General features: G+C 41.8%; 1 protein-coding gene across 25 annotated transcripts in view; it reads right to left on the reverse strand.

Annotated features, from left to right (window-relative positions):
- Positions 1 to 26,083, reverse strand: part of RAPGEF4 (Rap guanine nucleotide exchange factor 4) — a 282,236-nt gene that overhangs the window by 57,012 nt on the left and 199,141 nt on the right. For 22 of the 25 annotated variants that reach the window (XM_055308181.1, XM_055308180.1, XM_055308183.1 and 19 more), the window contains 9 exons: positions 25,976 to 26,029; positions 25,564 to 25,670; positions 21,696 to 21,817; positions 19,475 to 19,658; positions 6,419 to 6,503; positions 4,563 to 4,623; positions 2,607 to 2,683; positions 2,008 to 2,154; positions 8 to 123 (listed from right to left, as the gene is read on the reverse strand). In XM_055308181.1, coding sequence (XP_055164156.1) covers positions 8 to 123; positions 2,008 to 2,154; positions 2,607 to 2,683; positions 4,563 to 4,623; positions 6,419 to 6,503; positions 19,475 to 19,658; positions 21,696 to 21,817; positions 25,564 to 25,670; positions 25,976 to 26,029 — 953 coding nt within the window. The remainder of the gene's footprint in view (positions 1 to 7; positions 124 to 2,007; positions 2,155 to 2,606; positions 2,684 to 4,562; positions 4,624 to 6,418; positions 6,504 to 19,474; positions 19,659 to 21,695; positions 21,818 to 25,563; positions 25,671 to 25,975; positions 26,030 to 26,083) is intronic. The other 3 variants (XM_055308182.1, XM_055308187.1, XM_055308201.1) reach the window with 1 other exon arrangement.

The raw sequence follows: 26,083 nt of genomic DNA on the forward strand, positions 1-26,083 counted from the left end.
AACCTACTTTTGCTGAGGCTGTGAGTTTCCTTGATTAGAAGCCCTGTTCCCTGCTGGGACCTTCTCCAGCACCAAGACATCTTGGTCATGTTCTTTAAGTCTGACTGTATTCGCCTCAACGTCCTGCAAATACAAATTACACCACATACAGATGCTGCTGTTTTCTCAGACAATGAAAAAAATTTCAAATGCTTCAGAAACTCATTTGGTGCTTGTGATGCTAATTGTTGCATCTAAAAATTAAGTCATTTTCAAAGTCAGGGCTGGAATGGTCAGAGAGAGGACCAGATGAGGTTTGAGGCATGTGGTTTTAAAACTCTGCTTTTACCCCAGATTCAGAAAAACAGCCAAGTAGAGAGAGGAGTGTGGTTGTGCTCTGGGAAACCTTTCAAAGAGGTGGCATAGCGGGAAGACGGGGAGCAAGCGCCTTATCCTGACAAAAATATGTGGCAGGTTTCTTCATTTCGATTTTCTTCTGAGGGTGTGTCATTTTCATAGGTGTGTACCTTTTCTCTCTCATCAAAAGGTTCTGTTTATTTTTTTTAAAGATCTGTTTGAAATGTATTAAAAACATTTTTCAGTTATTTTGGATAATTTTATAAATTGTATCAATAATGATCCTAATCTGATTCTTTCAGTGAATTATTTTTGGCTGAGTTGGAAATTTTGTGTGTGTCAACTTCAAAGAGCTACTAAAGTTTACCTCTAAATTTCAATGTCATTTAAACAATTAAATTAAAAATCTTAATGTGCTTTTTTCTCATCTTTTGGTCCCCACTTTAAAAGAGATCAGTTAAGAGCCAAGTCAAATTCCATGAGGCATTTTTCTCTATATTCTTCAATGGTATAATTCCAATTTAACTCTCCTTGCATTAAGAGATTGCATTCCTAAGACAAACTGTGTTGTCAGAAATTTTGCCACCAAAGGCAAATGCTTAAGGCTGTGTGCGAACAGGTATTCATATATTAGGAATGGAGAAAGACATTGTAAATCATCATGAAGTAATGTCAAGCATATCAGAAAGCACAGAAACTGCATTTAGGACTTCAGGGTAGGATAGAGAAAGGTACTAAGGCTGGGAGAGGCAGAGAAGGGAGTCTGCTCTGTGAGCCAGCAAGGAGGGAAAGAGCAAAGTGATCCTTGAGGGAATTATCTCCCAGGGTGAACTCAAGCTGGGGCAGGGTGGACTGCAGGCCACCTGAGAGGCCAAGGGTGATGGAACACTGTCATCATCCCCAGGAGTCCCAGGGGTTGTGTGTGTGTGTGTGTGTGTGTGTGTGTGTGTGTGTGTGTATAGTGGGGAGTGGGGAAGATCAGGGACCATCTCTTCTCAACATCACCCATGCTCACAAATACTTTAATAAGCTTACATTAGGCGCATTTGCAGAGCCAACTGCAAAGTGAAATCTCATTTCTCTATCACCCCAATTATTCTTCACCTACTTGCTAAAGTTTGAAATTCCTTTAGTGTGAATCAATTTGACATAAAGCACTTGGAATGAAAATGCTTGGTTGGAGTAATCATGACTGACGTTAATTCCCACTAAAATGTAATCACTCAATAAATCAGGAGAAGGCGTGATGATATGAGAAAGGCTCAGCCTTGGGAAGAGATAGGAGGTGGGTACTTAGAAGGTCTACGATGGAGAAAAAGCTGGAGAGTGAGGGGGGAAGGACACAAACTGGCCAACCTAGAATTGCCAAAGAGAAATGTCTCAGACTGACATCTGGCCAAGGCACTCCCTGTTTTTCTTTAATTCTCATGGGCCAGGAGGGGTGTGTGCACTTATCTGGTCCAGCATGCATGCCACATTTGCAGCTTTATTGGAATAACCACTTTGGATCCCGGAACGTACACCGGCATACCAGGTTTGTAACCAAGGCTCTTTGTTCATAGAGTGTTCAGTAGTTACAGGACTAGTCAATTAACACCACACTCTAATCTTTGCTTGTCTAGCAAAAGGAAAAATGAGATGCGCCTCAGCCACACTTTGCCTTGGACTCACCCTTAGGATCCGGTTGAAATCCTCTTTGTCTACTCTTAAGAAGTGGCAATTATCTTCTCTCAAGACGATAGAAGCAGCTCTTGGGGCATCATTCACTAATGCTAACTTGCCAAAGTCATCCCCTTCGTGCAGGGTACACACCACACCCTGGAGGAGCAGAACATTCAGATGAAGATGGTCCCTGAATCTGAGCAAACACCTACTCACCTCACGCCACAAGATCCCCTTTCCCCCAAAACACTGTATATATACAGTGGGCTGTATGGGCTGCACCCAGGGATGTCGAGGGAGAGTTATATAATTAGATTATAATGTTTTATTTTTTTTTAGTTGAGTAATATGGATTATGGCCTAAATTAAATGTATAATTTTATATATTTATTTTAAATCTATGCATCTATAAGGAGATGAGCCCCAGAAAGTTCAATCTACTGAGTATGGTAATTGAGATAATTTATGATTAGAGATGCTATAATGTCTTTTCTATGTTGAGTAACAATGTTGTTGCAAGTCTAATTGTAGCATTGCATTGTTAATACTTAGAGCCACACTAGTAAATGGAGCATAATAAAGTTTCAAAAAGAAAAAGATATATATACCTTGCCATAAATGACTACATTCACCGATCCTTTCAGAATAATGTACCAGGAGGTACCTTCTTCCCCCTGGTTAAACACTAGATACAAAAAGATGAAAAGACTTATGACAAGAATAGAAGCACATCAATATAAATTACAGCTTATCAAATCATCATTTTTAAGTCCCCAGAATTATGCATTTATTCCAGAAGGAAAAAAAATTACTGGCAAATACTAACTTATTCAGGTGGAATAGTGTCTCGTTTTCTATAGAACATGAAAGGAACAGAAATACTGTGTTATTTGCTATGCTCTAAAAGATATGAATTTACTAGAGACCAATGTACCAGCAATCCATTTCTTAAAGCAACACATACACTTTCCCCCACAATTCATCACAACTTATTACGTTATAGAAAATAGTTTTTAAAAGTAACCTGACCACCAGTGTGAAGTTTGAAAACATGAAAATCAGCACTACCTAATGTTTATGGATACCTATGGATATTATTTAAAAACGGGTTGGAATGACAGCCACTACATATAGGGTAGGAGTTATCTTGGAGAGGGAAGAAAAGAATAAGATAAAGGAAGGAACAAAAGGCCTTCAACAGTATCTATAATTTCATTCTTTAGAAAATATGAAAAAATGGCATAATGTTAGTGTTTGATGAAGATGAAGTGCTTGTAATTATCTCTATTTTAAAAAAAATATTTATTTGAGAGAGAGAGCAAATGGGGGAAAGGGTAGAGGGAGAGACAGAGAATCTCAAGCAGACTCTATGCTGAGTGCAGAGTCCAATGCAGGGCTCGATCTCTCGACCCTGAGATCATGACCTGAGCCAAAATCAAGAGTTGGAAACTTGACCAACTGAGCCATCCAGACACCATATTTAAATATTTTTAATGAAATGAAAACAATCAGTTAAGTTTGAATGAAAAAAAAATAGATGAGAAGTTGTAAGTCATCACTGATGATAAAAATAAAATATATTAAAGTGAACCTTTAAAATGTGAAGAAAAAACATTCTTACTAAAATAGATACCCATGTTAGGAATACCACTTATGATGACTGAAAGTAAAATATTGTGAAATGTAATTTTTATAAGTTTTTGGTTTTACAATTCATGTTCTTGCTTGTTTGGCTAACACAGTCTGAAGAAAGAACAAGATTTTCCAAAGAACATCTCTTGAAAAGTTAACAAGTGTCCATTTTAAAAAGTGTCCTATGTTTCACTAAGTTTAAAAAATGTCAGTTTAAATGGAGCGAACATTTTTCTTTATTGCAGGACTTCCGAGAATCTTGGTGCGCTGGTGTGTCTCCTGATCCTCCATGGGAGGTTAGAGAAGGAGGCATTTCCTGGCTTGAAGAGACCACACACCATGTTTGCCAAGAAGCATTTTGTAGAACTTGGGAAAAATGATGGCTTAAACAATTTTGCTCTCATTTGTTAATATCAAATTTCAATGTCTTGCTTCCAGCACAGAACTAAACAACTTGCATTCTGGAGAGTTATTGATATACTCAGCACTGCTCTAGTATTTGGGGCAAAGAAATGTTCTCAGGCTTGGAGCTGATACGTGGAAGTGAGAAGAAAAAGCAAGCAGGGTAGTTTATTGCTGACTAGGGCTCTGGGGAGAAAGACTTGCTCTCCGAAAACCAAACTGAAGTAAAGTCATTGTGAAAAGATCCCACGTAGGGTCCTTTCTGAAGAGCAACGACTTCATCCCACCCTCTTTAGACACTGCCGTGGGTCAGCAGGGAGCAAGCGGGGACTCAGGCTGGCAATAGCTATCAAGCTGGTACCAGAAAACCACCTTGTGGATCAGGCACACACTGAGAATAAATGCAGGTCCCGAGAAACCAAACTGCCACATGACCTGCGCCCAAAAAAGGAAAGCATTTGCAGTCAGGTTCCCAGGGCATATGCTCCTGAGCGGCTCGCCAGGCACAATGTTCCATTACGTTTACTTACACACAGTTCCTCCTTTGGCATGAGACTCAAAAATGAGAACACCTGCTAACTCCCGTTTCACCTAGAAGAAAAAGAGAGAGAGAGAATTCCAAAAGGCCAGATTTGGGGGTGGGGTGGGGACTTGTTTTCCTTCTAAGCAGTGCTGACTGTTTCCTTCTGCCCACACAGCCACCCTCCACTTTGCACTCTAATCTAGAACCACTTTCACTAAATTTGCCGCTGGATTCTTAAGGCTCTGACAAAAGCTATTTTGCAAGTTAATTCATACAAGACAATCTCCCCCAGAAACCATTTAAAATGTGGCTTCACAGGTATGAACTAGCCAATTTCTCTGCCAGTCATCTGTCTTAGGTATGAAGGCGAGAGCACCTATGATTATCAGAGGACTCTGTTGCCATGAGAGGCTCTTCCTTACATCACAGGTAATGCATCACTACACACGTGTTGGAAGAGTCAATGCCTCAGAGGTGAATAGTTAAGCCTAGATGTGTGAGCAGATTTATATTCCTACATAGCTAATTATTTTAAAATTCTAAATTATCGTCCCAAATTTTGGCTCTTCCTGAGAACTTCCCACAGTGCCTGGTTGCCCAGGATTTGAGCTAGAAGAGGAGATTCCCCCACAGTCCTCTCAATTCCACCAAGCTAGGCAAGTGGCAGCAGGAACATGCTGGGAATGTGGAACACAGGTAAGGAAAAGGAGTCTCCTCTCACTTCTGTCTACAGCATGAAGTCATGATGCCTACACGTGCAGGGGCACACCAGCTGTCCCTACTCCAATGGACACAATGAGGATGACAAAGGCAGTGGTGTGCAGGAAAGGGAGCTGGGCTAGACCACACCCCTGAATATCCTACTCAGGTAGGCAAGCAAGCTTCTAGACTCCAAGCAGTGCAACAGGGCAGGGATGGGAGGGCAGTTCCATCTGAGTTGGAAGGGGAGAGGGCTTGGAGCCCTTTCCTTGGAGCTGTGGCAAGTTCCTCACTGCTCTCAGGAGACCTGACCCCCCCACCCTCCAGAGAAAGGACTGCAGGCATTGCAACCATATGACAGCATAATGCCATCTAGTGAGCTGGGAATGAAAGGAAAATTAGACATGTAGATATTGCTGAGGGGCCTTAGAATATGATTTTTGAATACTGAAACAACTTCTAGATACTATTATTATTGAACTATTAGCATAGAGAAGACTTGTGTTACCTGGAAATCACATTCCTGTATTCCTTCTACTGGAGGAGGTGTTTTCTGTCCCTATTCAGAGGCCAAATCTCTGTCCACTGCCTTCCTAAATAACCTGATCGTGTAAAAGTTCAGAATCAGATATAGCGATTGGGCTATTTTTCACCAGTGGGTACTACTATTGTGCTCTAATACATCTGAAGCAATTTTCTCCTGAACCTTCTGCTTCCTTCTTAGTAGGGAGCAAACGTGGGCAAAGCTGGCCCTGTAGGCCAAGACAGGTCATCTTGATTTCTCTCTTTCCTCCTTTTGGTTCTATATTCATGGAAGGGTCTCAGAGCTCTTCTTAAGGCCTAGTTCTCTTGTCTAAGTGTACAGATACCAAGATTCAGGTTTGGAAGAGTCAAGTACATTTTTCGGTCCTACTCACTCCTACTGCTTCAGGGTTTAGGGCACATGACCAACTATTAACAACGTGATAATACCTGATCCCATTTTGGGATTGTTCTTGGGTATAACTTCCTTACCATCTCATGAGAGAGAGTAGGGGTGATTTATGAGGTAGAATTCAGGCACTCCTTCACCACCACTCCCAAACCATAATACTCTCCTCCACTGCTAACAGGGCATTTAACACTCCCACCTCTTCAACCATGCTCAACTAAGAGAAAACCTACTGTGGTAGAAAGATGGGATAAGGCCTTAATGTGAATGAGCTCTTCATAGATAATCTCTAGGTCATCCACGGTCCTCTGGCCAGGTCTACAAAGAAAAAAGTAAAAAGAAAACAATGACAAAAAACTCATCGTAAAAGCTTGAAATAAAGAAATGGATTCAGGGATCAGTAATGTGTTGAGGGGACTTCTTAGGAGAAATCTCTGTAAAAAGATATTGACAGAGGGTAAGATCACATCATTATAATTCCTAAAGGGATTTTTGAAATGAATGTGCTCCTCAATGGAAGGATGTGCACACAGTATCCTTCCCTTCCACTCTCAGGGAAGAACATTGTGGTTGGCTTACTTTCTCTCACTTTGTAGATGATTGCTCTAAAAAAAACTGTTTTCATTACCATCTGAATCAATAACTACAAAACTTGTCTTTTAACACATCTAGGAACAATTGATTTCATCAACTGGATGACTGATCCAAATTCCTTGGGATCTTGTGTGATGTTTTAGCCCAACAGAATAATGCTGCTGTCACTATTGTTTGGGGGAATGTAATATGCTTCTAGCACGGAACTCAAATAAAGGGTTAATAGAGACTCAAAATTTCTGACCTATCCCTGACAAAGTCAGGGCATGAGATGAGCAGAAGGCAAATAGTCATGTCTGGGATTAGTCAGAAAGGAAGAGAAGGAAGGTATACACTCTCATTTCCCAAAGTTTGTTCCATGGATGACCAGTTTTTCATGAGATGTCAATCAGTGTTGTATCTAAAGTTTTTTTTTCCTATAAGTTATTATAAAACTAGTCTAATAACCTGCCTCCTAGGATAGAATATGCAGGTGTTATGGACATTTTGGCATGGGAGGACTGAATGGATTCCTAATTGTCTTTCATGTTGGTGATTGTTCTGGAATCACTAATAGAGTTTAATTATACACCAAAGATAATTGACATGACTGGTCAATAATTTGGGTTTTCTACTGCTCTCTACAATAAAAGGAATCCTGGCGAATAGGTTTTTGAAATTTATAGACAAACACACACACAAAAAAAAATAAAGACAAACACAAGGGTTATTAATCCTCAAAGTGCTATGTGGATGGACAGGCAGCATTTACTAATTGATGCAGCTAATTGATACAGTCATGTATGTCACCTCTTAATTACTGTCAGTCTATTTTATGTATCTTGTCCTAAAATTCCAACAATTCATGGTATTCCTCAGTGTTACTGTATGCTAAACATTTAAACCTTCATGAGGTACTGATGGTGTTCCATCCTTAATTACATTACATTTTAATAAGTGTTCCTTGGTCAAATCAGTTGACCAAGCACTGGATTTTGAGTCCAAAGATCAAGTTTTAACAGTGCAAGTTTTTAACAGATGAAGTTTTTTTTCTTTTTTTTTTCAGATCAAGTTTTAACTCAACAGGCATGTGACATTAGTGTCAGTCTCATCTGTAAAATGGGGACAATATCTTCCTGAGAGAGATGTGAGAGCTAAGGAAGTACTGGATGTAAAGGTACCTGCATATTTATTTAAGTGGAAAAAAAAAAAAAACAACCTACCCCAGCAAACATATTCAAAGTTCAAACCCTCACTTCAAAAATTAAACAAACTTACAGATAAAGTATGATGTTTGGGCCAGCAAATTACATCTGAAACTTAGCAAGTTACTGGGTAAGTAGTCTGAGAAATAAAAACTGAATTGTAAATATTCTAAAATAGTTGGCTGGATTGAATAATTTAAAAAATTAATTTTGCAACCATATTATACATAATATCAGGGACTTGACAGATCAAGTGGGGCTAACTGGAGGAAGAAAGCTCTTTGCATACCATGCACATTACCTCCTCTGTTTCCTAATCCTGACTATTCAAAGGGACGGGTGCTAAGTCCATGACCCAGAGCGATGCCAGGGAGCTTCCCCTCCTGTGAAGAATCGCCACTGAAGGACACCACTGTGCATCAATCGGTGCTTAAGAACGGAACTCAGAAAGAAGAGGACCCAGAGACCCCGAAGAAAAAGCTATGGCCATGGGGGCTCTAAAGGAACCAGGCCTTCTTAGGAAGGGGCCTAATCTAGCACTTGACTTAGACATGGGCATTTTGAAACTGGGACCCTTGGGGATTTAAAAGTCAATTGGGTCACCTCAGTCCATCTCCTGCGATAGCAGCAGCTAATGTGAACGTCTCAGGTAGGCATAATAGGATTACGGCTCTTCAGCACGAGGAGCAGCCCTGCTGTTTCTGCTACTTGACATCAGCTGCAAATAGCATGGACCTTTCTAGAAGCATGACTAAAAGGGAAAACAGTTGCCGAGTCTCATTCTCACCTCCGTGGGGAGGAAGAAAACTCAGTCGGGAAAAGAGGTTAGAATTTAGCACTAAAATCTTGACAGAGTCAAAGTTGGGAACAGATCTCTGAGTTTCGGAGGAGCATTTACAATATTAATCAGTGTGAACTCCATACTGACCAACTCTTACAGATTAAAAAAAAAAGTGCTGTCCTTAGGATCTATAGATCCCATTATGTTAGAACTAATTATGTATGCCAACCAGACTCCAAGAGAAAAATCAAATGAAAATGGTTATATTTTGTCCAAGAGTTAAAACCTATGATGAAGAGCGCTGTCAGCTGCTCGACGCAGCATTTGACACAGTGGTTCAAGGCCGTCCTTGGAGCCACTCTAGGTCATCTTAGGACCAGCACCACAGTGTGGGAGAGGAGAGCTAAGGCTGGTAAAGAATTGAAGGAACTGTGGAAATCTCTTCAACACCCTGTTGCCCCAAACCGCCGAGCGCTGCCTGGAGCTCCTTCTCCCCACGTTGCCACGCTCCTGGCTCTCTCCTGCCTTCCTAAGTGCTTCTCCTCGTCTTCTTTGGTCTGTTGTATTTTTTGTTCATTTCAGAATAAAATGTCTGGGAAATGGCCGGAAGCAGCCAACAGCTCCATCTTCACAGATAACCACCACAGGAGGAAGACAACAGAGAAGGCAAGGCAGGTAAGATAAGGGCAGGAGAGGGTCAGATGCTTCTCCCAGGTCAGTGGGCAGTCGGCCCTCTTTCCCACGCCCCACACTGAGCAGTGGGCAGCAGCAGTTTCCCAGGCTAAAAACTGGAGACCTGCTCTCTAAGACAAATGCCCAGGGAGAAGTCTGCCAGAGAAGCCCCGGGCTCTCCTGCCAGGCACAGAGGAAGAAAAGGAGGGAAACACCCAGAAAGGCTCCATTCCTGAGAAATCCTCCTCAGTTTGGCAGCTAACGGGAGGAAGGGGCGGGGTGGGACTTCAGCCTGTCTGCTCCCTGTCTGCTTTATGCCTCTCATAAAGCAAAGATTGCCAGGAAACGTGGCCTCCGCTGCCTTCAGGGGCGGCCCTGTTGGGGACGTGGACCACACCTGCACAGAAATCCGTGTGGCGGCCTCTCCTACCCCCCGACCTCCATTCATCAATAACCACTACAGAGAAGCAAACACTTGCATGAGAACTTGCTGGATGCTGTGGAGAAACCCACGGCAGCTATTTGGAAACGTAATGGAACAAAGCGTAAAACCAGTTTAGTCTCTGAGTCATAAATAACATTCAACATGGAAGGAAAAAAAAGAAAAAAGAAAAAAAAAGCAAGCAAGCAAGACAGACAGACACAACCGTGGGGTCTCCCGTGGGCAGTGTAATCACCAGGCCAGCCACTGTCACTTGGCAGTCCACCCAGGTAGTAGTGAACTTTTTGGTCGGGTTTACAGCACATGTTTTTTTTTTTTTTTTTTAAGATTTTATTTATTTGTTTGTTTGAGACATAGAGGGAGAGAGAGAGAGAGAGGCAGAGACACAGGCAGACGGAGAAGCAGGCTCCACGCAGGGAGCCCGATGCGGGACTCGATCCCGGGTCTCCAGGACCAGGCCCTGGGCTGAAGGCGGTGCTAAACCACTGAGTCACCTGGGCTGCCCTACAGCACATGTTTTAATGTGATGACGGAAGTCAGGACTGCGAGGTGTGAGTGGACTTACTCTAAAAAAAAGCCGAGTATTTTCCCAGTTAGCAAAGCAACGGAAGCATTTGTGAGAGGCGGGCCGCGAGCAAACTCACTGATGTTCCTGGGGCCTCAACCTACCGTTAGGACTTAACGTTGAGGGAAGTCCCAGGGAGGAGGTCAGGTGGAGCCCGAGTGGCCAACCCATGCCCACCAAAGTGAATCACACTATGAGCCCCTCTCCCCCCCCAGGTGGATCTTGGAGTTTGCGGGCGGCAATGACGGCGGCGAGCCAGCCCAGCCTCTCCCAAGGCCGCCAGCTCAGAGCTGCTGTGCCATCTAGTGTCTCAGAAAAGACTCACCTCTCTACTCTTGATCTTGATCCGCAGCCCCCCCTCAACCCCCCCTCCGCCAAAGGGCACCTGAGCCTTCCCCACCACAATCGCTGAACAAAGTCACATTTTAAAAGCGGGTTTCTCATGGCAAACAGTGGCATTAAGCACCTCTCATGCTTTGGTCTTTACGGGGGTGACAGGGAAAAAAAATGGAGAAGAGATCCTGCAAATCAGACCCCAGCCTGTTCAAACGGTAATGAAAGGGTCCCAAGGACTGAAGGCAATTTGGCTTTCAAGAGTCAAGGGAACACTGTGCCCCAAGCCGGAGGAGGGAACTCCCATGCACCTTCACAGAGTAACCTATGAGGCTGGGGAAGTGAATTGACTCTCTGGCTGCTCTGAGTGGCAGCCGCTGAATGTACCTGGTCTTTACTTGTCCTTCTCCAGATGTCACAGGGAGAGATATTAGGCAGCCCTGCTTCTTTACAAATCTGCGTGGTGCCACATTGATGTGGATTTGTCGGATCCTGCTGTGGAAAGGCCTAGTTTCTGCAGGGGATGCATTCTGGCGGCAATGTCTAGTTACAGACAAGATAATAAACGGGGATGGATGGAGGAGCAGTTTATACATTAAAGGATGGGAGGGCTCAGGTGATATTGGAAGCTGCTGGTAAATACAGTTTTATCAAGGAATTTATCAAGGTCAGAGATGGAGCTCCTCAGTTATTGGAACGTGGATGAAATGAGGGATTCGTCGACACACCCAGCAGCACGTTGGCGTGGCCAGGGGTAAAATATGCAGGTAAGAAAGTAAATAACCTAGTTCTTCTGGACCTCTTGTCTGGTAGACCTAATCCCTGGTGCATGGCGAAAATACCCAGAAAAGTCAATGTTGTAAATATGTAGGAAGCCATGTCATGCTTCAAAGTAAAGGAAATGCTTTATTTATTTTTTTTCTGAGGGGTGGGGTGGGAATGCTTTATTTTTCTTGCAACATTCCCCCTCATCCCACCTGACTGTTCAGTTTGTAAGTCATTTCTCTAACTTGGATCCTTTTCCAACACTCTGAAGATCTTGAGATCTCACCTCTTCTACTTCCCCTAAAGGAGGTTCGGTGTCATTTCCCACCCTTGTCTAATAAACCAGCAAAACGTGCTTCTTTTCCTCACCTCTCAGAACCCTCGCTTCTTAAGAGATAGATCTTCAGGGTTACAGACATTCCAGGAACCTGGTGCCTGGACATTTAAAGTGTCCTTTTTGGCTCTACTCACTGCCCTGTCACACCACCCTCCCTTTGCCTTATCTTTTACCCAGGAAAGAACATGTTCAGTTTACTTCAGATGAAATTAGGCATTTTTTAGTTCCGATAGCAATGCCTGTGTCTGTGGGATTCTTTCCTTCTTTGTGAGGTTAGAAGTGAATACAGTCTACCACTGTAGTGAAGGGCAGATGCTTTAGGAATATTTGTGAGAAATGAAGTCATCCCCATCAGGATATGGGGTAAGTTTCCATAATTAAAGCCCCTGAATGCTAAGTGTTTTTAGGATAATGTAATTTAAGGTTTTTCATATTTAGAAACTGAATATGCCCAATATTCTTCCAGAAAAACTGGTTACTACGGGGACATGCTAGAAACTTAATATTAAACCTTTGAAAAGGGGCAAGTATAAATATTTTCCTTTAAAATACCTAAGCAGTAAGTTGAGAAAAACAAATTTGTATAGCACCAGATAGGATAGTTACTTGTCTTTGTGTATGACATATATATGTATCAGATAGAAAGTTCAAATGTTTTTTGAGGAGGTGCTATGTAGATGCGTTACTACTTTTTCTTTGCAAAAATTAATTCTTAATCAGGGACAGTTGGATTATCCATATTTCTTTGGATTTTACTTCTCATTCAGTAAATACACTAGAGGGGATGAAGTTGAGGCAAACTAAGAGAGGAAAAAATATTCTCCATGAAAAAAAAATGGAAATGAAATTGGATGTGGAGTAAGCAGACATACGGACTCGGTACCTGGTTCAGCCACATATACCTCCGTGTGATATCAAGGAAGGCACTTGACAGCTATTAAGCTCAATTTCTTTTCATGCAAATGGTGGATAATGACATAAGTCCTGCTCATTTCATAGAGTTGTTTTGAGATTCAATGATGTGAGGACCAATATATAAGGTCACTGTATGATTCATATATCAATTCAGTGTGATTCATATATTTATTATTAGGTTTTGTTTGTAATTATGGCTAGTGGGTTGATGTGAATATTTTTCTAAGTAGATGATAATGCTTGTATTCCATTCAGGTCTATAAGGTAATAATTGAGTAAAATGAGATTAGTCTGAAGTAATTATTTTTAGATCAAATACCCAAGACATCTTTCCTCATCATTGCTCTAAGAATAAACCCAGGAGGCCGTTTTGAATCCTTTTTGGCCTGAGAAAGGTGGTAGACCACGGTAAAGAATACAGATTCTGGAGCCAAACCAATCCTGAGTCCAACACAAGCAGGTGATTTAACCTGTGTCTATTTCCGAATCCATAAAATGGGGGTGATATTAATAACTACCTCATAGTTCTGTTGAAAAAACTGAATTAGATCACAGTGGTTAGCATATGTATGCTCAATAAACGTTGGCTATAATGAAATACAATGGCATTTTTTTCCCTGTTAACAATCTCCTTGTGAAGTTGGACGAGGGTAAATGCACTTTATAGTTTAAGAGATTTGTAATCTAGAGCTATTGGGTACTAACTAGTAGATTTGGTAAGACTAGAATCCGGGATTTGGTAAGACTAGAATCTGCAGCTCAGTCTCACCTTCACTTTATTTAATAGCAGTCTCTTGGGTCCAATGCATATATCTCAAATGCTGTCATTCAATTCTTCAAATACAATTAATTTTAACCTCAAAGAGCTTAATATCTGGTATTGTGTCTTTAGTCTTAGCATTCTCCACAGCGAGCAGAGAAAGCTACCTACTGCGAAGCTGACCATCCACACCCCACTTTGAGGTTCTGCAATGGGGCTCCCAATGGCTATAAAATAGATCCAGCGTGCACAGAGTGCAATCTGACCTGGGCCTAAACCTTCAGGCACGTTTACTAGCACTCTTGGTCTGGGCATTCATTCAGCGTGAAACAGCTTATTGTTCCTGGCTGGAACTTCCTGACATCTTTCTGGCCCCAGTCCCACCCCTGCACTCCTGTCAGGCTAGGAGTTCTTTCTTTGTTCTGGGAAGAAGTGCAATAGAATATTATTTTTTGTTGCTGTTAAAAAAGGGTTTGAGGGGCACCTGGGTGGTTCAGTGGTTGAATATCTGCCTTCAGCTCAGGTCATGATCCTGGGGTCCTGGAATCGAGTCCCGCATCAGGATCCCTGTGGGGAGCCTGCTTCTCCCTCATTCTATGTCTGTGCCTCTCCCTGTGTCTCTCCTGAATAAATAAAATATTTTTTTTTTTTAAAAAAGAAAGGGCTTGAGAATGAACGTACATCCAACAAGGCCAACTGAATGTAGTAGGGACATTGGAAGGTAGACCACTATGCACCTATTAAAAATCCTGTCCTTGGAAAATATTTAAAGTTAAGGGAGAATATCACAATATATTATTAATGTCAAAAAATTAGGAATTGAAAAAAATAACCAAGGGACATGCACCAAAATGTTGATAATTATCTCTGGGAGATGTGATTGCAGGTGTTATTTTTCTTTAACTCCTTTTAGTAGTTTCCAAATTTTCTACAATGAACACATTGATTTTAACAAAAGAAAGTCATTAAAACCTTGAGGTAATCTTATAATGATTAATTAATCACTGTAAATGGGCAGCTACATCCATCTTCCCCTCTCCCAAATTTGAATCTCAAAGGCAGTAATCCAGTGGTTGGCTTCGTGGGCACATAAACATGAAGGTTAAGTAGTAAATTGCCTTTACTAGGGGAGAGGCAACAAATCCAAACCCAAGAAATGGCCTACTTAATGCAATCATTTCTTCTGGTAAATTCTACAAGCTTTCACTTAGAGCACAGCAATCTTTCCAGAAAAAAACAAAGGCGAAGTTTGTCATGCAGTGGAAGAAAAGATTCATAGTGAATTTCTTATTTCATAAAGATCAGGATCTTTAAGTCATTTCTTTTTTCATCTGATTTGCATTTGAGGATGAATTTCATAACTTTGAACATTTCTTGGCATATCCCAACAGAAATCAAAACCCTAGGCACCACTGATTTTAGGCTTGCTAATCTGGGATCCCTCGAGGAAGCAAATTTCCCTGTAATTATCAGGATTTCAAATTTCACACCCTCAAAAACAGCTTGGACAGATAAAGAACCTCTTAAAAGACTCTACTAATTTGGAGAAAATACACAGGCTCTCAGTTGCCCTCTAGAGCAAGTGTGTGGAACAGCAGGTGGGGGCTGTCTTAATGCAGCCAACTGACCAAGGTGTATTTTCTCATATCACTTAATCATCTAAATTGTTTTCTTTTAAACTTATGCTTATGCCCTATAGTATATGTTAGAAAATATTAACTTATCACATAAAATAAACAAACTCAAGTTTTGGGCCCATTTGGAAGATGCCAGAATGTGCCAAGAATTCTCTTGTTCATATCTTTGTTACATATATTTTATGTTTATGTATTATTTCTTACATTTAATACACACACACACACACACACACACACACACACATTCCATCCCCTTCTGCTCAGGCCAAATAACCACCTATCCCTTTCTCAACTAGTTAAGCTTCTAGGCTTTTAGGGAATTTCAGATTTGCAGACCTACTTAGAACTAGATTTGACAAATGGCATTACTTCCTTTCCCTCCCATCTTTAGGCTGGTTTCTTATAGATCTTTCTAAACGGTGGGACATCGTGTCTCACTTTTCTTGGAAGAAGAGGCTGAGAGGAATGTATGTCAAGAGCCTTCTTTGTCTCCTTGAAGCCTCTTTTTATCCACCTAGCCCCAAGTTTATAACATTCTGCTTATCTGGTCCTCTACTTTTTTTTTTTTTTTTTTTTGCCCATGGTCCTCTATCCAAAAGTACCTGCTCAAAGGTAAGCAGAATGAACATTTCTACTGGCAAGGGTCCCCACCATATCTACTTGCTGTAGGGTAACCTCTTGTTTTTAGGCTTATAAACAAAGCAAAATCAAAACAATTAGCTCCAAGAGCTCATTTTAGGTTTGATATCCCTGTCTTCGAGCTGCAACAACAGCACTGTCAAACTGTCACTGTTCTGTAGTACTTGCCCCCCAGTGCCATCCAGGTCTGCACCTGTGAAACCAGGATGGGCATTGTGAGTCACTCTGCCTGCCACCACATAAAAAGCTAATTTCACATTCAGAATGTATGTTTTTTTTTCAATACCAATAGCAACAAGAGTATGCCAAAAAATTTCCCCTGAAGCTCTATTCTGTTTTTTAAACTACAGAACATTCTTTCATAGTTTGACAGTTAAAATGCTGCAGTTAATGTAATAAACAGAGAATTTTTCTAAGTAGCCTGTCAAAACAAGTGACACTTTTTTTTTTTTTGCTAGCGAGTCTCAGATTCAGAACAATGGGAAGTACCTTTCAAAGCAACATCTTCATTATACAATCAAATTCTCAAAGTAATCTTCTCATCAAAGAATATTGTGTTATTTCTTTCCCAGTAATTATCAGAGTTCTGCAGCCTCTCTGGCAGTGGTGACTATTATAAAATGCAGCTGTGCTGCGTTAAAAAAATTGAGGGGTCCTGCCCCGGTCGTTATGGAGCCAATGCATCTCATGCCTCCACATTTCCTAATGACTTGACTTTCTGGGCAGTAAAAAGTCAACATTTCCAGGCCCTTTAAACATGTCCTTAAGTTTCCAGGAGCAAAGTGCTCAGCCGATCTCTTTAAGGATAGTGGTGATACTGGCAATTCTTGATCAATTAAGCATATTTTTTCCCACTTAAATAAAATTAATAGAAGCTCCAAATGTCATTATCAGGCTGCTCCCCCACGGCCCCCAAAAGTGTGTGTTTGTATGTGTGTGTAGAGTTTGAAAGTCTGTCCCCCAAATTAGATTTCTTCTTTTTCACTTTCCCATCTCTTAGGGACTGTCATTCCAACAGAAAGAAAAGGAGTACTAAGTCAGAAGAACTGAATCACAAGTTGATTCCACTTCTGTAGTATCATAAAACCTGGAAAGATGGGAACATCCCAAGGGCACCCAAATGATGTGTCTTGGAATACTGGTGAAACCTGTACTTTCCAGTGACAGACTAGAAAAATCCAACCTTTGGAATGTAGTTTTTTCTGAAGAATCCTTGGGCTGCCAAGGATCATGCAATTCAGTGCTGTATGGAGGGAAAAAAGCACAAGCACAGGCTTCTATTTTTAAGGGTCACTAATGAAACTAGCTCTCAGGCTCTTGTGAGGGTGAATCAAGCAATTAGCATGAATGTTTCTGGCCCACAGCAGGCACTCAATAAATGTTTCTTGCATCAGAATCTAATTTGGGAGTGCTTCACCTACTGGATTATAAATTCTCCAAAGGTAGGAACCATTTTATTACTTTTTTTTAAAAAAAACGTCTTTAGCCGATGCTCAAATATCTTGAATCAAATGGCATTTCTGCTTCCCTTGAAGCAACTAAACAGCTGAAAGTACATTAGTCAGGATTATATAGTTGCTGGATCATTCATTCACTCAGCAAATATTTACTGATGGTCTATTGGGTGGAATGCACAGAGCTAGGAATATGGCTTTTCTTAACTTCTATGCCAGATTCAATCCCCATTTCCATATCATACTCTATTAATATACACTACATTTTCCTTTGTAGCATGCACTACAGCTCTTATAAAATGATTCCTTGAATAACTAATTTTTTAAGATCTGTCTCTTGGATGAGGCAGAAAGCTCTAGGAAGGAGATGCAATGCTCTTGTTCAATGTTTCAGCCTTAGCAACTAACATATTATCTAGAGCAAAACAGGTGTTTATCAAATATTGGAGAAATAAATGAATAAATGAATGAATGAAGTAAAATAAGATATGTTTTTGCCTTTCAGAAATTCACAGTTTGAAGCAATGTTTCTCAACAGGAGCATTATTTTTCAGACAGCTCCTTATTTTGTAGGGTTCTAGGTATTGTTGGGTGTGTTTAGCATCCCTTGGCCCTTGCCACTGCCCAGTGAATGGCAGAGGTGCGCCCCTCATGCATGGACTCAAAATATCCCCTGACCTTTCCAAATGCCCCTTAGGAGGCTGTCCCACTTCTCATTCAGAACCAATCACTGTTTGGTGTCAACTTGAATGAAAGTGGCAGCCGGAAGGGGATGGATCCAGACAACAGGACAAAGGTATGTGGGGAAGGTAGAGGCGAAGCAGGCTGACATGAAAGAAAGCATGGTTTAGAATGGTGTTCATTTGAGTTCTCTCTGCCCTGATGGTTCTCTTATGTCCCCTCAGCCACTCACCCCTGTGATCCTTCAGAGAGAGCATAAATTGGCTGGGCAAGGTTCTTGGATGCTACCCATAATTAGGTCAGTGAGGGCTGGCTTTTCTGTTTGATAGTTTGGATTTTTCCATCAAATTTGTGTTTGAAGGAAGGGTTTTGGGGCTCAAGGGGCTGAACTAGAACCAACGTTCTAGAGTTAAAAATGATAGCGCTAACTGGATCAGGGAAGGCCTTTGAAACACATGGTGGTAGACATTAAGACCCAAGAGAAAGTTTTGACAAAAGGGACATAACACGACAAAGAAATGAAATATGTTGAAGTGAGGAAATAGAAGCACTGAGAAGTACTCTACGTTGGTCTCAGGGGCAGATGTTTGGGGAAGCTGGTCTGAGGGACATGACACTTTTGCAAAGTGCCTCATGGCCATACAAGACATATAAAGTGTAATGCTCTTGTCAAGACCCACTAATGTGTGGAGTTGCCAAGCCTGTGACTCAGAGCCCACATCCACGGCTGCTGGCACTGGTTGCAGGGTGGAGGGCCATTTTATTCCCAGAAAAAAACATAAGCCTGTGTATAGTGGCCTCAGAACCAAGTGCCAACTCATCCTTTATTGAAAAGGATTCCCTGAGATGGGGGCCGTGGCATATGCTTCTTTGCATGGCCTAGAACCACGAGGAGAGCTCCCTGAGTAAAACAGGGGCTCAGTACACTCCTGCTGATTAAACACTTCAGAATCCTTCAGTTTAGCTGATGGGCTGTTACTGAGGGTAAGGAGGGGTTTCAGCTGAGATGGAAGGGGGAGAGCATCTCACTGGTGGAAAGGAGGCTTGGAAGCACTAACAGAGCAGTGGTATCCTCTCAAGCACGGGTCTTTCAGCTGAAGAGCAGAAGGTTCAGCATGGCTCGAAAGGATGCGTTGAATGAATGAGCACAAGCACAGGCATGATGTCTGTGGTTCTGATGACCTCCGTCCTATTGCATTAGAAAGAAAGGGGCTGCCACAGTCTGGCATAGAAACAGAGCAGTTTCTGTTTGTCATTGCCCAAAGGTCATTTAATGTGTGGACTCAATTTTGACATCCTGAACCAACCACTGAAAATCTGTACAGCTTAAACTCCTACAAAAGGGAAATGGAATTATCTGGCTCAAAAATAAAACAGAAGGGAGACGAACACTGCTGTGTCACCCCTCTGGCCCTGGGGAAAGGCCAGGACTTTTGAAATCAGCCTACTTCCCTGTGGCCCAGGTGAGCATGCCTGCACACCCCTGCGCCCCAGGGACCCGCCGAGGGCGAGCCCGGCGCCCTCACTCACGGTTTGCGGAGGATCATCCTCATGTGGGCGTCAGGGCCCATCTGCGACAGCAGCAGCATGGTGTCCTGCAGCTCCTCATCACACTCCTTCTTCTCCTCCTCGGTAGGCAAAGGGGCATCCTCGTGCTCATCATCCAGAAATCGATAAAATAAATATTTGTCTTGGAAATGGTGCTCCTGGTCCACTATGTGAAACATGAAGGCAAGCGTCAGCTGTTGTGGGTCTGCCTCACAGTCCCGGTCACCAGAAGCAAGTGGATGGTGTCGGGCAAGAGAGCCGAGTGACAGCCAAGTGGTGAGACTCCACGCCCTTCTCACTGCACTTCGCCTGGGCCGTGCAGCAGGGAGACCTGACATCCCGGCTGTGGTCATGCACCTCGCAGCTCTCTCCGACCCGCCCGGCTCTGCTCCCCGGCTCAGGCTCGCCCTACCACTTTCTTATGAGAGCCTGCCAACTCTTCTGAGATGAGCACTCTGACCAGCAAAAATTGCTTTGGTGACATTTTCTAGCATGTGGGACATGTGTCCCAAACAGGAAAATAACCAACTGCCAGACCATGCCTTATAATGGGATTTGAGGGCAGACTTAAAACGACCATACTTTATAGGGATCGGAATTCATGTCTTTTTTTCTGTATGTAGTGTTTATAAATATGTCTACACTGTAAAAAGAAAAAAAAAACAGAGTAAAATTAATTGTTTGAATGAAACTGATGGGAACAAGCTTCGAGGTCCTATAATCCTAGAAAGAACTTAAGGTAATTTCCATCCAGTTCTGATTTTAAAAGTTTTTTTTTTCTCTTGTTCCTTTTAAAGAAAAATAATTAGGGGGATCCCTGGGTGGCTCAGCGGTTTGGCACCTGCCTTTGGCTCAGGGCACAATCCTGGAGTTCTGGGATCGAGTCCCGCGTCGGGCTCCCTGCATGGAGCCTGCTTCTCCCTCTGCCTGTGTCTCTGCCCCCCTCTCTCTCTCTATGTCTATCATAAAAATGAATAAATAAATAAATCTTTAAAGAAAAAGAATTAGATCTCTAGGACAGTCAGTGAACTCAGCTCAGAATCTCTCATTTCTAAGCCCCCTTTCAGGATGGAGCATCAGCATGGCCAAAAGATGAAGAGAAATGGTAGATTCCTGGTGCTCAAAATATGATCCCCAACAGCAGCATCAGCAGCATCTGGAAGCTCACTGGAAACATGGACCTTCAGGCCCCATCCCAAACCTGCTGAGTCAGAATCTGCATTTTTAAGAAAGATTTGTTAATTTATTTGAAAGAGAGACAGAGGAGGGGAGAGAGAACAGAGAGAGAGAGGGAGGGAGAGAAAGAGAAACCCTGAGTGAGCACAAGCAGGGGGCTTGTGGAGAGGGGTAGAGAGAGGGGAGAAGCAGATTCCTCACTGAGCAGGGAGCCTGACACAGGGCTCAATCCCAGGACCCTGGGATCATGCCCTGAGCTGAAGGCAGAGCTTAACCAACTGAGTCACCCAGACACCCCCAGAATCTGCATTTTAACAAGAGTCTCAGAGGATTCGTATGCACATTAAAGTCTGAGAAACACTGACGAAGGCATCATTAGATTCTCAGGTATTGCTAAGTTAAATGAATGATTTTAATAGTTTGTCAGTTTGGAGAAATGGTCTTAAAGCAAATGGCATAAGTAGTTCAACTACAGTTCCACTCCAGGACTGACCAGCCACCCTGCCCAATGACAGTCCCTGCAGGAATCAGGGGCCTCAACTGTCGAGCACATTCCTGATCTGCAATACGGTCATCCCGTGTGTATACAAATCGGCTCCCCCAGATAACACCATAGTTAAAAGGCAGCTTCTGAATTCATTACTGTCTTTCATGCTATCAATCCAGCCACACATTTCATTGCTCTTCATTCGGCCCCCGCACCAGGATTGCTATGCTCAGAGTATAATCACACTATCAATGAACCATGAATGCAAACTAATAAACATAATTGGAACTGATGCACTTGGGTTGTAATTTCATTTTCCCTTCATATATTCTCCCAAGTTAGGAAGGCACAATGGTGGAACATAGCAATCAATAGCCTCCACTCGCTGCATTTGTATTGCTAAATGAAGATGCTGGCTCTGTGGGCCCCTAAAGGGATCATAATTCTTTTTTTTGCCCATGTGGGAGTTTAGTGATGACTTACTAGGGAAATGCACTTAGCATTTCCAGAGGGTTTTTCAGGGACTGTGGCTCATCTTACCGTGATTGAGAACACTGTCCTCCACCAGCACCTGCCACATGCCAACAGCTTGAGTTCGGGAGTGAACACATGAAGTCTGCTGCAGCATCCAGTCCACCAGCTCAGTGCCCACACAGCATTGCCTAACGAGAGGGGGGACACAAAAGAGTGGGAAGTCACCCCCTTGCAGATGAAGGCTGGGAGATGGCTTTTGAAAGACCTTCCCAAAATGCTTGTGCTCTTCCACCCTAAGAGGTCTCACTGCAAACAAAGCACATCCTGGTGTGGCCTCAGGTTTTCAAACTTGTACAAACCAGTAAAACCACTCAGCTCATGAGGGAACCTTCCAGCCAATGAAAAAGCGTTACAAACTGCAGATCCCGGGGAAACAGAATGGCCACGAGATGGGGAGCATTATCTAGCAAGCTAATCCCAGGGCCAGAAACTCTCTTGCCTTGAGTCGGTTCTAGAAAATCTCAGTGTAAAATGAAGGCAAAGCAAAATTCTGAATTCCTTCACCTGAGCCTTGTGAGGAATGAGTTAATGTTTGTGAGGCACTTGGAGGTGCTACATGAAAGGCGCTGTATAAGTGCAAAATTATATAGCACTTTATATTTTCAAGTAATACTACTGATCTTCCTCAGAGGGGTGTTGGGAGAAACAAGCAATTAGTGATGCAAATCTCTTTGAAAAAAGTCCTATGTAATGAGCATCAGCACTTCCGCAGAGCCTGTCATCTGAGGAGCTCCACATGCTTTCTGTTAATAGTCACACATTCACCTGTATGTAAGTTGCCCCTCTGTGGTAAGTTTGTTGGGATGGGCAAACTACATGTGTTAGTTAGGAAACATATAATTATACACACAGACACACACACACGAGGGAACACTGAGGTGGGGTGAGAGAGAAGGGTGGGGTTTGTGGCATGATGGTTCAAAGGTGGAAATGAAATCTTGAAGCCCTAGGAATGAATCCCAGGGATAACATAGGAAGTCACAGAGCAGCTGGGTCTATGTTGCTATGTCATTGGTGGCCTCCCCTTTGTGCTAAGGTCAGCACCATCTCTGGGGTGGAGTTCAGGAGCTCCTCTCTAGTTTAAACTGGAGAAGTTTCCTGGTGCTGTGCCATGCTAGGAAGAGGCTTAGCCTGGGAGGGGTCATGAGATACAGCACTCGGTCTACTAGCTAGTAGCTATGTGACTGTGGCCATATTGTTTAAGCTCTCTGGTTCTCAGTTTTCACATCTGTAAAAAAACAAGGAGGAAAAGATGGCCTCTAAGGCCACTTCCGGTTCTAATATTCTAGGAAGTCTGAGATCTGTCCAAGCTCCTGGGGTGCCCTGATTCAGATCCTACTATTGAATATTTCACAAGGAAGATGTACTGAGAAGGCCATCAGATTTCTAGGGCTGCTCTGAAAACAGTCTGTACTCATATAAAGAACTTCAATGAGCAAAGGAGGCATCTATGTACTGTTCATTCTGAACATATGACCTGTCAAAACACGCCTCTTCCAATTCGAGAATTTATTAATGGGAAAAGTCATATAAAAGAATAAAAAATTAATTCCATGTGGCTTTTAATTCAATTAATTATCTTTACTAAAAGGAACTGAGATGATCTCAGAGCACCTGGGCCTTTGTACAGGGTATGAGAACCATGTAGTCAGAATACAGAACAAAGATACATAGCTGGGCCACTTGCAGCTGATGGAATCACTGGGCTGCCTCTAGCCACTTTAGAATCAATAGTGTACCTTAGCATGTGATCACTGGAGGTGACACTGCATCTGAGACTTCAATGCTCTAATACTGCAGCAATGACAAAAGTGGGTAGAGAGTAGGAAGGAGAGAGATGGAACTGGGAAGTACAAGATATGGGGCAAGGAACCCAAACTCTGGTGCAGAAAAAAAAATCATCCCTTCGGCTTCCAGTTGAGTCCATGGGCATTACTGACAGATCATTAATTTGTGTCATAGGGTGTGGAAGAGACATGACACCTATATTTCAGGGGTTTAAAATGTTAGTACTATGGAGCAAGAAAGAGTTTATGGTTTCTGACTTCTAGTTTCCATTTTGTCTAAAAGATGACATATTTTAATGGAATTTCCCTAATGCAAGTCAACACTTGGAAAAGCATAGTCACATCCTAAGTCAGGGGAAAAAATAATAAGGACTGAAAAAGAAAAAGGTCATTTTTCTTTTTCATATGAGATTTTGAGATTCACTTAATAAGTTAAACTGTTCTAACTCTCTGTGGAAACATGTGACACATGATTTTTTTTAAAACCTTACTTCTCTTAAAATTATAGCAGTATGTAGAGACTACAGTCTCCCAAAAGAATGAATTTCCAGGGTTGGAGAGTTCCCAATGCAGTCATCCAAAATGGTAGCTAGTAAATATCAACATTAAAAGGGCTAGGTGTCTTAAGAAATGGCATATGTCTTAAGAAATTGAATGTATCCTGTTTGATAAGACCAAAGTGTTTCTCAAATCCCATCTTATTTCCAAATTTCTATTGAAAAAAAAAGGCCAATTAATGTAACAAATATACTGTCAGTTTTGGTTTTGTAAACATATTCATGACAGCACAAGCAGAAGAGTGTTTGTTTTCATGGAATGCAGAAAAAGTGATCCAAAGAGGAAGAAGCCATGTTTTTCCATCTCTGTCCTTGGGAAAGAAACAGATCTTGAGGCACATGTACTGGAAAGTTTGCTATAGGTTAATCAGGTCTAATTTTATAGGTTCTGTCATAGTTGACAGTCACTAGAAAGATACCTATCTTTTATGATAACTTTAAAATTTGTATTCTAAGCTTTTCACTGCATTTTATGAATTCGGTTCATGTGAATCAAATGGCTTTTGACTCATGCCAGGTCTGACGGGTTCTGAAATCATGTCTAGGCTAAATGCAAGAGTTGAGTGATTGCTGAAAGAGGGTTATGAGGGTGCTCCATGGGTGGAAAGAGAGTAAAGGCTTGTGTGCCATACATAGGCCATTCCAGTTCCTAAATCCTTGTTGAATTGAAAAAAATCAAAAACCAAAAATCAGTCATGAATCTTTAGTTGACCTATCACTGTTCAGTCATCCCAGAAGATTCAACTAAATAATTCCTTAACTCCAGTGACAGCTATAATGAGTCCTTATTCTAAATGATTACAGATGTGATACAGAGTTGTATATCTCACTATATGTATACTAGAATGAAATCCTACAGTGCAAAGTAAACTCTGTAAAGGATATTGCATAATTTTGTTCACTCTTATATCCTTAGGGCTTAGAACACAATAGTATCTTGTGCCTAGTAGGTACTTAATACTGGGCACCAGCATCTGTGAAATGAATGAATGAAAAGATCACTGCACATGGAAATCAACCAAGGTTGGTTGGTTTAAATCCTGGCTCTACCACTCACTAGACTTGTGACTTGGACAAGGAAAATTATTTAATCTCTCTAAGCATCAGGTTTATCATCTGAAAAGTGGCCTAACACCTACCTAGCAGGGTTGTGAGAGGGAAATAGGGTAACATATGGAAAATGGTCTGGTAGAGGGCTTCAAGCACAAATATATGCTCAGTAAATGTTAGCTGAGTCTCATTTAAATCTAATAGTTTCCCTAAAAAAAACACTAGCAAACAGAAATTTAAAAAAATTTCTTCTATCATAATTAAACCAATGTCCATGCAAATTAGTTTAGGAATAACTTCTCAGAATATTAATGATACTTAAAGTTAAGCAGGGATCAAAGACAAGCTTAGATCTTCCAGAACCTTGAGGATTACAAAACAAGCTGCCCATGGATACAAACACAAGAAAACATAAGGTTGTTCCAATTTCACTAGACATGAATCTGAGGCGGCCATAGCCTTTAGGATGATTGCACATACCTGTATGTCTTTAGGTGGTATTTTCTATCTCTTATCATGTGAGGGGCTCGAGAAAGAATGGCATTTCGTAAAATTTTTCCAGCCCTGAGGATCTTCTCTGAAGGGACCTGGATTTTAATGAGGTGAAAGAATAGGAAGAAGAAGGGATTTTATAGAAGGAAAACAAATCAGATGAACACTTAAATCACTTTCTGACTCTGCCTTGAAAAATACAACTCATTCACGCATTTACATTGTTCACTTGTCTGACATGTCACTGTTTCACTTAAGAACTGAAACACACTGAATATTTATTGTGTCTAGAAAATGTATCCGAAGTTTCTTGACGTGATGCTCTGACATACTGACCACCTCCAGTGGTTACTTAAGAAGCTAGCTCTGATGGCTCATCAACCCACCTACATCCCATTACCTTGGTAATGGTGTTAGCAGGACGAAGAGGAACGTGAGGTTCAATGAGAGGTGTCTGAAAAATAAAATGTTAAGGCAAAAGAAAATTAAACTAAAAGTTCGCTAAAGA

This window comes from Nyctereutes procyonoides, unplaced genomic scaffold, assembly GCF_905146905.1.
Source record: "Nyctereutes procyonoides isolate TBG_1078 unplaced genomic scaffold, NYPRO_anot_genome, whole genome shotgun sequence".
In the NCBI taxonomy this organism is placed as follows: Eukaryota; Metazoa; Chordata; class Mammalia; order Carnivora; family Canidae; genus Nyctereutes; species Nyctereutes procyonoides.